Raw genomic sequence first — 13,470 nt, 5'->3', positions numbered from 1 at the left:
ATGAAAAGGGAAAAATAAAAGCACATAGATATTAAATTACTTTTCCTAGGATTTCAAAGAAAGCTAGCAGAAGAGCTAGAAATATAATCCTAGTCTTTTAACTTCTTCCTGTCTAAAAGATGTTGATTTGAGTCTATAATGGCTTTTTAGTATAGTAATGGAATTTGGGGCAGTTAGGTGGGGCAGTGGTTAGAACCCTGGTCTTGGAGTCAGGAAGACCTGACTCCATATTTGGTCTCAGACTCTTACTACTGATATGATTCTGGGCAAGTCACTTAAACTCTCTCTGCCTCAGTTTCCTCCACTGTAAAATGATGTAAGAATAAAATATTTGTAATATAATGTTTGTACAGGGCTTTATAAACCTTAAAACACTATGCAAATGCTAGGTGTTAGGAAGTTTTTGGACAAAATTAATTTTTTTTTTTGCCTATTGTCAGTAAACATTTATTGTCAGTAAACATCTTCTGTGTACCAGGCACTGTGCTAAGCCCTGAGTATACAAGAAAAATAATGTACAATCCTTTTACTCCAAGAGAATTACCATGTAACAGAGGAGACACCTTGCAAACTAGATGCAAAAATACATACAGGAATAATTGGAAATAATCCATAGAGGGAAGATATTAGAATTAACAGGATTGGAAAAGGTTCCCTGAGAAAGGGAAGTTTTAGCTGGGACTTGAAGGAAGCCAAGAAATCCAAGAGGCAGAGATGAAGAGGGAGAGGGTTTCATGTATAGGGGTGGTGGGAACAAGTGAAAACGCCTGAGACAGGACATATGGAGTGTCTGGTTTGAGGAACAGTAGAGGCCAATGTCACTGACTCATAGAGTATGTGATGGGCTGTAAGACTTGGATGGAGAGGGGAAGGGAAGGGGACAGTGTAACATTTGAAATAGCATTTGAATAAGTACTTTAAGTTGGATGAAGTTTACAAAAAATAAAGCACTCTCCAATACGGTTTTTATGATGAATGTGAAATTATTTTATGTTGAAGCTTTTTGTGACTGGGAAAATATTGCATTAACTCAAACCCCAGGATGTCTGGAGGATGGGGTGAGAGTACAAGCTGGTCCCTATGACTCTTTAAACAGCCTGTACTGTTTTCAAAGAATATTAGCAATTGAGAGCAATAATGGAACCCAAGAGATCATGTATTCCAGGAGTTAATCAATCACCTTTTTTTCTATCATGGACCCCTTTGGCACTTTGGTCAAGCCTGTGATCCCCTTCTCAGAAAAATGTTGTTAAATGCATAAAATAAAATAGGTATTCAAAGGAAACCAATTAAATCAAAATATAGTTATCAATATATTTTTTAGAAGTTCACAGATTCAGGTTTAATACCTAATTTAATCCAACCCATTTGTTTTACTGGTGAGAAAACTGGGACCCAAAGAGTTTAAATGATCGGTGCAAAGTTTTGCAGAAAATTAGGAGGAGAACAGAACTTGACTTGGGTCTCCTGATTCCTGATCCAAGAGTTTTACAGTTATTTAGTTAAATAATTTTAATTTTGATGGGCCTATAGAGATAAAATCCAGATAAAACTGAGGTTTGGAGTAAGTAAATAGGAAGAAAGGAAATAAGCAATTAATAATCGCCTATTGTGTGATTAGGACTATGTCACTATGTATCTTATTTAATCCTCAAAATAATCCTGAAAGGGATGTGGTATTATTATCCCCATTTTATTGTTGAGTAAACTGAGGCAGATTGCGGTTAAGTGACTGGCCTAGGGTCATACAACTGGTAAGTATCTGAGGCTGGGTACAAACTCTGTCCTTCCTGACTCTAGGCTCAGCATGCCACCAGACTGTTTCTAAATTAACCCCTAAAATCATTCATATTGCTAATTAGTGACAGAATAAAGAGTAAAATTCAAATTTCTTCATAAGGGTCCAGTTCCTTGAGTGTTGATTTGGAGTCGGAAAGACCTGATTTTAACCCCTATGTCAGATATTCAGCTGTGTTGTCCTGGACAAATCACAAACTCTCAGTGCTTCAGTTTCCTCATCTGTAAAATGGGGATAATATCACCTACGTCAAAGAGTTGTTATGAGGATTACATGAAATAGCATATGTAAGGCTCTTTGCAAACCTTAAAGTGCTCCATAAATGTTTTCTTAAAAAATAGTTTATTTTTAGTTTTCAGTATTTACTTCCTTAAGTTCGAGTTTTAAATTTTTTCCCCATCCGTCTCCTTCCCCTCCCCAGTAAATGTTAGTCGTTATTATTTCCACAGTACATCTACCAAATGTAGAAAAAGATGTCAGAGAAAAATAAATTGTATATTTTTAAATTCTACTAATAAAAGTGCTGTCAGTATACTATAGGGGAATCAGGAATACTTGGATTCAAATCTTGTATAAGATGTTTATAATTTTTGTGACTCAAGGCAAAAAATTTAACTTTTCTATGCCTCAGTTTCCTCATCTATAAGATGAAGCTGATTGGCTTTATGACCTGTATGCTCTCTTCTAACTAAATCTGTATGATTTTGTATTCTAAGAGTAGCAACCTTCCTAGTATCATCTCATTACTCTTTCCCAATAAATTTCATGCCTTATCTGTAGGATTTTATAGAGATAGACAATGATTTTCTATATAATGGTGGTTTTTTCATCATAGCTGTTAAGAGTGAAACAAACTTCCAAACAGATATAATGTTTTAAGATTTTTGAAGAAATTTGCAAATATTCATTACTTTTACCCTCACAACCACTCATTTTACAGGTGAGGAAACTGAGGTGGATCTTTCTAACTTTGTGCTGCTTTATCCTTAGGCCACCTTCCTAGTATTTATTTAATTCCCTTTTCCAATAAATGTTACAGTATATCTATACCGTAAGATTATATGTACATGAACAGTGAGAATTAAGTAAGCAGACCAGTTGTTAATCTTCTATCAGGGTGGGGAACCTGTGACCTCGAGGCCACAAGTGGCCCTCTAGATCCTCAAATGTGGCCCATTGACTGAAGCCAAACTTCAAGTTTAATCCAACCCACTAGTTTTACTGGTGAGAATTCAGTCAAAGAGCTGCACTTGAGGACTGAGCTAGAGGGCCACACGTGGCCCGAGGCCACAGGTTCCCCACTTCTGTTCTGCATTCTGCTTTTTTGTAGATTTCCTGCCTACTTTTGCAGGTGATCCGAGTTTTTTATCCTGTTCTTCCTTTCACCACTGACTGTGTTAGTGTTTAGTTTTACTCTGGCTACTTTTCTTTTTCTATCTCCATTTGATCCCTGCTGCCACTGTTCATTAACCAGCTTCTTCATTTGATGCTTTTTATTTCTTACTGTTTTCTCTTTAACCTACCTAACCTTGCCCTCAGTTGTCAGCAGATTATGTAACAACTTGATCTTTTTTTTTAACAGAGACAAAAGAAAGCTCTGACTCAACCACTGTGCTTTTCAATGTGTAAAAACAGATATAAGCATTTAATAGGGAAATCGTGTATGAGTTAAGTCTTTTTATAAGTTTATTTTCAAAAATATTAGGATGTGAATTATCTAAAGAAGTCGTAGGTGAATCCTTTTCTATAATCAAGAACTCTTTTTATAAAATGAATAATTACCTCCTAATTATATGGAGCAGACCTGTGTGATGAAATTTCAACTTCCAATGAGGAAAGTCCCTCCATCCATGCAAATAGACAGACTTCTAGTCTTGGAGAAGTTGCCTGGGACACAGAGAGATTAAGTATTCTGCATAAGGTCACACAGACAGCCATATGCGTCCAGAGAAAGGTTTTTGGTCACGCTTTTACTCCAAGGCTGCCCCTCTATTGACTTGACCAGAGGTTCTCAAACTTATTTGGCTTACCACTCCCTTTACAAAAATAAATTCTCAGTGTCCCCTAGAAATGTACTTTTTCTTTAACCCTTTAACAATTTTTTTTTGGAAATTTGCATCATTTCAAAAAAATATAAAATGTTTTTTTAACAATGATGTATCTTAAATTTAATAATTTATTGTTAATGTGTGGGGTTTTCTTCCTGCATTGAAATTTTGCTGACCGAAAATTGTATCACATAAGCAATTGTAAACAAATCATTACATTCATGTATTCCTGCTGATATACGTGGACTACTTGACAATGCCTAACACGCTTGCCTGCCAACAGTTGTTTGTTAAGACCTGTTTGGCAGACTTGACCACTCATCAGTTATAACTTGCATTTTGTGTGTTTTTTTTGAAAATGATGTAATCACTACGACTTAACTTTGTTAAACAACATGAAACATGTACTAACAATTTTTCAAAATTTTCTTGTCTTCTTTTCTTATGCCTCCACCCTGTCTCTTATTTTTATTCAACGCTCCCCCAGTTGCACCTGAGGTTACTAGCACCTCCCCTGGATCACTCCAGTGCCCCCACCGGGGGCAGTATCACCTGCTTTGGGAACCTATGCACTAGACCCTTGCTGCCTCTCTCATTTGTGGGATGGATTTTCATTTGTAATATGTCGCTTTCTTAAAGTTAAACACAAAAAGGATGAGGGCATCTCCATCTAAATCTCTTTTTTGTCACGGAACTCTTTCGCAGGCTGCTGAAGCCTGTCAGAATAATGTTTTTAGATGCATAAAATAAAATGCATAGGATTATGAAGAAAACCATTTATATTAGAATATGGTTATGGAAGTTTTAAAAAAATTATTGACCCCCAGGTTAAGAATTCCTAATATATTACAAATAAAAGCTGTTTTGTTTTTTCATAGCAGAGTAGTGATGTGGGATGTGAATGAGATGGGATTGTTTAATTTCACAAACTTTGTTAAATTGTTTTTTTCTTTGGGCCTAATGCTGCTCCATTACTAGCTTTTTGGTAGGTCACTATTTTTTGCAGATATGTTAGTAGGAAGATGTAATGGTCCAGTTGTTTGGGCAGAGGTGAAAAGAGCAAGACACGGGATATCAGGGATATTCCATAACTCTTTGTTCTTATTGTATCAAGTGACAGCAGCCAAGAATATATGAATGAATGAATGACGTGAACTCCTAGTAAATCTGATGTGTTTATTAGCATTGTGAGTAGCATGACTTTAATTTTTCCACCTGGTGTCCATTTCAGTCCTGCTATTACTGCAAGCAGAGTATGAAAGAAGGTGATCCCGCAGTTTACGCCGAGAGAGCTGGGTATGACAAATTCTGGCACCCTGCCTGTTTCGTTTGTAGCACCTGCAGTGAGCTTCTGGTGGACATGATCTATTTTTGGAAAAATGGGAAGCTGTATTGTGGCAGGCATTACTGTGACAGTGAAAAACCCCGGTGTGCTGGGTGTGATGAGGTAAGAGATTCCTGGGACTGACTGTGCACATGCACATGCACACACACACTCACACAAACACACACTCACACACTATCTACTGTAGTCCCAGATTGTCCTCTTCAGTGATATAACCGTAGAGAGAAGGTATTTTGAATGTGTTCAAGTTAAAATGTGCTTTATTTACCTACCGAAAAATTGATACTTAATGACTTCTAATTCATGCTATGAATTAGAAGTCACTGAGCTCCTCCCAAGTCACATAGATGAGAGAACTTATGATAGATATTTAATAGTAGAACATATAAAGAATTCTGTCTTATTGTGTACTGGGATGACTGGTCAGACTGTAGACTTTATTTTTCAAGGTATGAAACATAAGAAACTACATTTGGGGAATTGAGGGGCTAGAAGGACAGGGAAAGCAAACCTTTGGGGAATTTCTGCTGTGGAAGCCGTCACACACTGGCAACTTAAAATCATAGAAAGTCGATTAGCCAAGGACTGAAAGAGTTTAATCAACTTGCCTATCATCACACAATATGTGTTAGGGATGGTACTTGAACTGACTTTCAAGGTTAACCCCTCTATGGTACTGCTTATCAAATTGATCGTATTTAAGTGCTTTATTGGGTCAGTGAATCCGATCATGAGTGCTTTGCCAAGTGGATTTTTTTAGAGCAAATCAGGACTAAAGGGAGGGAAATGACTTTTTTCTTTCTTTTTTTGTCATCTTTCTAGTTGATATTCAGCAATGAATATACCCAGGCAGAGAATCAGAGCTGGCATCTGAAACATTTCTGCTGCTTTGACTGCGACTGCGTTCTTGCTGGGGAGATCTATGTTATGGTCAATAACAAACCCATATGCAAGCCTTGCTACGTGAGGAACCATGCTGTGGTGAGAGCTCTTTTGGAGACACAATTGCCCCTAATATCTTATAGCTCAATAAAGTATTTACATACAGCTATAAACCTAGGAACAGAAAGCAAAAAGGTTCTACTGAGCAGGAAGCATGTGGCTTCCCTAGGAGGTCTTAATATGAAGTGTTGTACCCAAGGAACTTAAGCAGAATAGAACCACTGGAAAGTTCCTTCACTTCACTTCACAGTAGAGTCTTAATAAGGCTTGATTTAAAGACTATAATTCTGCTCTTGGAACCCAGTTATAACAGCTAATTCATTCATATACACATAAGTCAGAATCTGATGACCTCAAAGAGTTTAATTACTTTCTTTGATGTTATAAATGAATTTTTACATATGAATTCTTATCTTTTACTATATCTGTACCATCTGGAATGTTCATTTCTTTTAAAAAATTAAGTGTATTTTTTTCAATTAACAAGCATTTCTCTTTCTTCAACCTTCCCTCATGACAAAAAAAAAGCCACTTTTGCAGTTAACACCAATAATCATACAAAAATAAATACATAGATGTCTCGATCTCAAAACCTTGAGCCTTAGCCTCTTTGTTAGGACCACCACCTGGAATCTGAAAAATAATTTAGCTATGTACAGATTTTTCCTTTGTGATGGAAGAATTTGAAGTATGTACTTCAAGTCTACATTGGGGTGACTTAAATATTTAAATGTCTTAATTCTATTGTTATCTCCAAACCACTCATTTATTATGGCTTCATCATTCATTATAAGGGTAATATTTTGGATAGACTTCTAATAATAAAGGTTACTAACTTTAGCTTGTTTCAGATAATACATCCATTCCTGGAACACACATGAACGATGAGATAAGGCTCCGTTAGAAGCAGATAACTCAGTCAGTTGCTTTTGTTAAGAGGTTCAATGCCGAACAAATTCAGAACCTTAAGGTAAAGAGAAGGAAACAGGCTATTTCTCTTTCCCCAGAATGCAAAATGAGGCTTTCTTGAAGCTCCATCAGTTTTCTATCTCCTGTTATGGACAAATGTCTGGGGCAGCTAGGTGGCCCAATGGATAGAGTGCTGAGCCTGAAAGCAAGAAGACTTATCTTCATGAGTACAGATCTGGCCTCAGACACTTGCTAGCTATTTGACCTTGGGCCAGTCACTTAACCCTGTTTGCCTCAGTTTCCTTATTTGTAATAAATGGCAAATCACTCCAGTAACTTTGCCAAGAAAACTGAAGATTTGGATACAACTGGAAAACGACTGAACAACAAATGTAAAATAATGAAAGTAGGGCAATAACAAAAAAAGAAAAGATATTAAGGTAGCAGAGAGTCAAGAAAAATTGAAGGCCAGGAAGAAAATAATCAGATCCATATTCCTGATGGATTCTATAGCTTTCCTAGGATGCTACCAATGGTTCTTCATGACATTAAGAATTTTCCACAAGCCAATCGTCATAGTCCTCCTCATTATCGTGCTCTCAGCTTTTGTTTGTTTTTTAAGCAACACGTAAAGGATTCACATTCCATTCATCATGAAGGGAGAGCATTCAGGCTCTTGAATGCATGAGAGGTCTCTGCTTTCTGTTGTAGAACAAAGGGAGAAAACCAGGTGGTTTTTTTTTTTTATTATTGTTATTAGTATTTCTTTGATGAAGAAAGCATAAGAAAAAGCCTGTATAAATTTAATGTCTTAATTTAGGCACGTGATTTTCAAGCTTTCTCAAAGAAGAAAGATATTCAAAAAAATGAGAGAAAACCTGCAGACTGAATTATTACCAAAAACTTGAACTAATCATGCCTGTTTGGTCATTTTCATGAAATCTTCTTTATTCAATCCAGCAAACATTTATATTAAGCATCTATTATGTGCAAGGCAGATCTAGGGAGCCCTTGAAAATAAAAGAGAATAGGCAGGTTTTCACAGATTATAATCCCTAGTAGAAATCATCTTCAGTTACATTTGATTAAAAAAGTGGAGTGCAAAATCTTTCTGTACTTATTTTTTTATATAACAAAACAGTATGTGCAAAACACAGCATTAAAGGCTCTTCTCCAACAAGATGCCTCTCATGAACATATTAAGATTATATGGGATTCTTTTTTTTTTCTAATTGACCCTCTAATTATCAATACCAAGTAAAAACAGGAATGGAAGGATTCCTTAGAGATGGCAACACAAATTTGGAACTCAAAATTTTAAAAACAAATGTAGAAAATTGTTTTTACATGTAACTGTTGAAAAACAAAATACAAAATACTCCACCAAAATAAAATGACAAAATACTCCAAATGCTCCTCTTTGCAAATGACATCATGGTTTCCGCATCAGTCTCCCAAATAATGTGGGTTCTTTTCAGTGAGATTTATAGCCCCACCAAAAGGTCAGGCTTACAGTCTACACAGGAAAGAAACAGCCAAGTATGACATGCAGTTGGGTATAAAGTTAATGAGGGGCAAAAGCCTGTCCTAGATAACTACATAATTTTTCTTGCCCAGCCTGCAAGCACAGTGACTATTTACAGCTGGATCCCAACACTGATTAGCACAGAAGTTTTAACCTGTTTTATGTTTCAGACCTGGATTGGTTCACCCCATCTTAGGTAGGGCTAGAGGCCCTCCATTTCCAGAGGTTCACCATATTTTTGCTAGATTTAATGGAGACATACAATGAGTTTTAGCCATATTGTAGCTCTAAGCTTTTAAATTAAAGTAACCCACTGCCTTCAACCTCCCTCAGGAGCAGGGAGTATAGGTATGTGTCACCATGCCTGGCTACAAAGCATTCTTAGCAGTCCCTAGCTTCTCTTTGAGATAAAAGCTCAGAACTCACTATTGTTTAAAAAAAAAAAAAAAGTAGCAGTGTATTGGTAACTACCAAGCCTATTTTCTTATCTCTCCAATATTTTCCTTAGAACACTCTCCACATACATCTGAGACAGTCTAGATGAAAGGTATGATAGGGAGCCAATAGCCTTTTTGCTATATTACACATCAGACCACATCAGTCATCAAGATTTGATAGAGAAACAGGCTTCCAACGAAGCATCTTCCATGCATATGAGAAAAACATATAAGAATCCCTGGTAGAACTTTGACGGTCTTCTGATTATTCATATCAAATGAGACACAAAACAGGGAGACTTGCTCACCAAAGGTGTTTGCTACTGTCATGGAGAAGGTCCAGGACAGATGACGAAAAAGGAGATGGCAGAGTCTTCCAGACGCCCCTGATTGTGAATGACATTATGCTGTTTGTGTTGAGCCCAGGACACTGAAGTGCCTCCCAATTGAAATCCTTAATTGCCCAAAGAAGTTTGGCCTAACTCTTCTTCCAGGGAAAACCACACCACCAAAGAATGCCTATTACCTAGATGATGCTATGCATAAATAAACCATTAAAATACTCTGAGGGCATATGTCTTATACAGATGTTACACATAGACAGTGAAGAGATCCCTGAATTAAATAGGCGGAGGAGATACTTGGGCTGAATTGCATTTGGGATATTGTCCAGTGCTTTGATGACCATCCAAAAAACAAAGACTCATCTTTTAACATTAGAGTTCTTCCATGATGCCATATGGCTGCAAGTTAGGGATATCCAGTATCTGAAGAATTAAAGTTGAAGATCACCCAAGAACACATTAGAAGCACACGGCAGGCATTTGCAGGATGCAACAGATTATAAAAATTGTATAGGACAAGCAGCTTAGAGGCTATGATCAGAAAGAATATGTACAAGACCAGGAAAAAAATAACCAAGCAAGGAATAACTGGACAGAAAATCTGCTCCATTAGTATCCAAGCTGTATTAGAATATATATACATGACACACACTTAATACCCTAAGCCTGTCAGGTGGGCTCCCTATGGAAGACTCACAGAAGTTGGGCAGACAGAGAGAATGCCACCACCTCTCCTGAGGCTTGCTCTATCCAGAGCCATCATCCCTGTATCTCTGTGACAGTTGTTTCTACATCCCCAGCTCATGCTCCCTCCTTTTTCAAGAAGTTCAGTCAATGTTCCTTTCCACCTTAATCTGTTCCTTTGTACTTGAGGTCATATGTATCCTCTGCCTCTCTATCACACCCTTACACCACACCACTGTACCATGCACCTAGTATCTGAGGGGAAGAGTAGACATGCATTACATGAACCTGGCAGGAAAGCACATGAAGAAAGAAAACCCTGGATATGTTTTGGATAACTCACAAGTCTGGACTGCATTGGTCCATTCAGGAACGTTTCCATTGTGTGAAACCATTTCTCTGTTAACTTCTTGTCTGTTGGTCTTCACTGTTCTCCAGTTGGACAGATCCTTTTCTTTACTGGAAATATAGCATTTACAAAGTCTTTTGATGTGTAAAAAAATCATCCTTAAAATAATATTTAGACAGTTACCTTCTACTGTTCCCTTTAACTCAGAGAATTGAAAAAACTCATCAGGCAGGCAATCTGTGGGTTATACCAGCCATCCCAGGCAGTCATTCACTCACCAAGGATATATTATCCATTCTGAACATAACTCACAACAAAGAGCTTTGGTTGACTCTCTGAGCAAAGGAAATCAGCCTAGCCAGTTTTCATTTTTTATACTGCAGAATCTATAGCCAAGCAGCTACAGTACTGGTCTTTCTTATTAAGTAGAGGAGGCAAAAATAAATTAGAAGCTGTTTTGGGAAGTTTCACCTCTCTTAAGTGCTAGATGATGCTAAAAGTCATTAGCTACACTAGCTGTCTTCATTCAGCCAGTGGAGAACTAGCGCCTTTCTTTGTCAGAAGCAGCACCTGCCACTGGTCTCTTAAAGGAATTCTGACAAGGTGTTTTCGCCCCCTGCTGTTTTCCTTCCTTCTCTTTTAGGTTCTTTCGATTCCTCAGCACACCTGCCATATCTTCTGTCTTCTCTACTTCTCGGTCTCGAAAATCAGACCTTTCTGCCTCTGACTCAAACGCTCCCCTTTCACTTAAAAGCAGCTTGCCAAATTTCCCTGTGAAATCAGTTTTTAAAATAATACTCTTGTCTCCAAAATATATGTGTAATTTATTTTATATTTTTATATTACTTTTGCAAAGCCAATTATTCTCGAATATTGTCGGTCCTTTTAAGTGAAGTCTTTAATCACCTTTAATATCATCATTCAACATTGTCTATAAGAACTACAGGTTTTAAGATGTATTCTTTGTATAGTAGGTGAGATCTGCCTAATTACAGCTCTAATGAAGCATGAAAATTCTTTTTAGACTGGCACTACAGTTGATAATGAACTATTGTGCATCTTAATTGCATGTAATAGAACCAAACCCAATATATTCAGTCGGTAGAAGCCGGTCTACTCAGAGCACTAGTGGGGAGTATTTTCCTAGAAGAAGCAGAAAGACTGACTGAATAATGCTTTTTCTCATATTTGTCACAGTGATCAAGAGCTCAAGGATTTTTTTCATATTTCTTTTAATTTCATATTGATTTCCAGATTCTTTCCTCTATCCCTCCTTCCTTTCCCACTCATTGAGAAGGCAAAAAATATGATAAATTATACGTTTAAAATCATACAAAACTTTTCCCTTTGAGCCATGTTGTGGGGCAAGAAAGCAAGAAAAAATAGTGACAAAAATATATCTTTTACTTTGCCCTTAGAAATGTTCATCGCTTCTCTTTCTGGAGGTAGACATCATTTTTCCACCTTGAGTCATTTGGAATTTACATGCATCATTGCATCGAGTCATTAAGTCTTTGCACAGTTGAACATCATTACAGTATTACTGTGTACAGTGTTCTGGTGCTGCTCACTTCACTTTGTATCAGCTTATAACCGTCTTCCCATATTTTTCTGAAACCATTTCCTTCGTCTTTTCTTACAGCACAAGAGTATTCCATCACTATCATATACCACAATCTGTTCAGCCATTCCCCAGTTGATGAACATCCTTTCAGTTTTCAGTTCTTTACCTCCAATGAAAGAAAAGTGCATGGAATTTCAAGAAAAGTGTTTCTAAGCCCAAGCTTTTAAGATCCTTATAGGTGGATATCTCCTGCATCTAAAGAAGAGAGATATTTAATATATCTCTTCTAAAATTTGAGTCAGAAACGTTTGGTTTAAGATACTGTAGTATTATTTGGTTTGAATATTTTTTTCCTCTTTATTCAACAGATTTGTCAAGGATGTCATAATGCAATTGACCCTGAAGTACAGCGAGTGACTTACAACAGTTTTAACTGGCATGCTACTGAAGAGTGCTTTCTCTGTTCCTGCTGCAGCAAGTGTCTGATTGGTCAGAAGTTTATTCCAGTAGAAGCAATGCTTTTCTGTTCAGTAGAATGTAAAAAGATGATGATGTCATAATGAGAAAGCACTAGATAATTCTGAGCCATTGCTAGCTTCCAAAGTGATCTGCATTTCTACTGTAAAATTTGGGCATTTGGAAAAAATAAAAAAGAAGAAAAAAAACCTAGAATAAGTTGAGAAATTTTTATTCTCTTTCTGTTCTTGCTTTCATCTTTTAGAAATTGTATTAACTACTTATTCATATGTAAAAACAGGAAATGGCATGTTTGATTTGGGAAAACCAAGTCTTTCTGTATCTCTTTTTTCCCCTTCACTTTTAAAATGGAAAGGAAATAGCTTTAAAATTAAAGAAAGAACATGTATGTATTTTCTCTCAGCCCCTCTTCATTCAGCTGTACATGGTATGTAATGATGAGCTTTTCTGACAGTGGAAAAGGGGCTGAAGGATACAAAGCGCTTATTAAACAAGCATCTCAGCAAAATCTGTAGCTGTCTTTTATTTCTAGCCTCTGTGTATTCACTGCCCAGTGATGGAAGGAGATGATGTATCATTTTCTTTTTTGTCTTGATCATTAATTGTTATTCACGTGGAACTCCTCAACCTCACATCTCTAGTGCAGTAAAAATTCTTCTAGGCAAAGACCTGCCCTTGATCTGTAAATATCATTTCTTTTGAGGTTTGTGTATGTGGTACAGAATTGTCCACTCTACACTTCTTTATAGATGGGCCTTGGACTTTTTTTTAAGGTGATGTGGTTTGAATTTCAGATTTTCAGCTACAGCATATGTTGTCAGTTCTAAGAATGTCCAAATCTCAAGGTATATACCGTGGAGCGAAGAGAACTTGTGAAGAGTGTTAATTGCAGTTGGCAGATTTGGGGTTTGCTAAACCCTTAATGCTTCTCATTTTTTCCCTAAATGATAACTGTTCTGTGGCAATTTATAATAATGCTTTGTATGCCTAATCTCATTTTCCTTAAAAGACCCCCCCCATCTTATATATATTTTATATAAATATATCA

The 13,470-nt window shown here is 36.9% G+C and overlaps 1 protein-coding gene across 8 annotated transcripts in view; it reads left to right on the top strand.

Annotated features, from left to right (window-relative positions):
• Nucleotides 1–12,930, top strand: part of TES (testin LIM domain protein) — a 101,508-nt gene extending 88,578 nt beyond the window's left edge. For all 8 annotated transcript variants that reach the window (XM_072652976.1, XM_072652973.1, XM_072652974.1 and 5 more), the window contains 3 exons: nucleotides 5,078–5,293; nucleotides 6,014–6,172; nucleotides 12,314–12,930. In XM_072652976.1, the coding sequence (XP_072509077.1) occupies nucleotides 5,078–5,293; nucleotides 6,014–6,172; nucleotides 12,314–12,505 (567 nt within the window). In that variant the 3' untranslated portion in view covers nucleotides 12,506–12,930. The remainder of the gene's footprint in view (nucleotides 1–5,077; nucleotides 5,294–6,013; nucleotides 6,173–12,313) is intronic.
• Nucleotides 12,931–13,470: the final 540 nt, after the last annotated feature.

Source organism: Notamacropus eugenii, chromosome 3 (genome assembly GCF_028372415.1).
Source record: "Notamacropus eugenii isolate mMacEug1 chromosome 3, mMacEug1.pri_v2, whole genome shotgun sequence".
Taxonomy (NCBI): domain Eukaryota; kingdom Metazoa; phylum Chordata; class Mammalia; order Diprotodontia; family Macropodidae; genus Notamacropus; species Notamacropus eugenii.
Note: the sequence above shows the minus strand (reverse complement) of the source record. Positions and strands in the feature narration are given on the sequence as shown.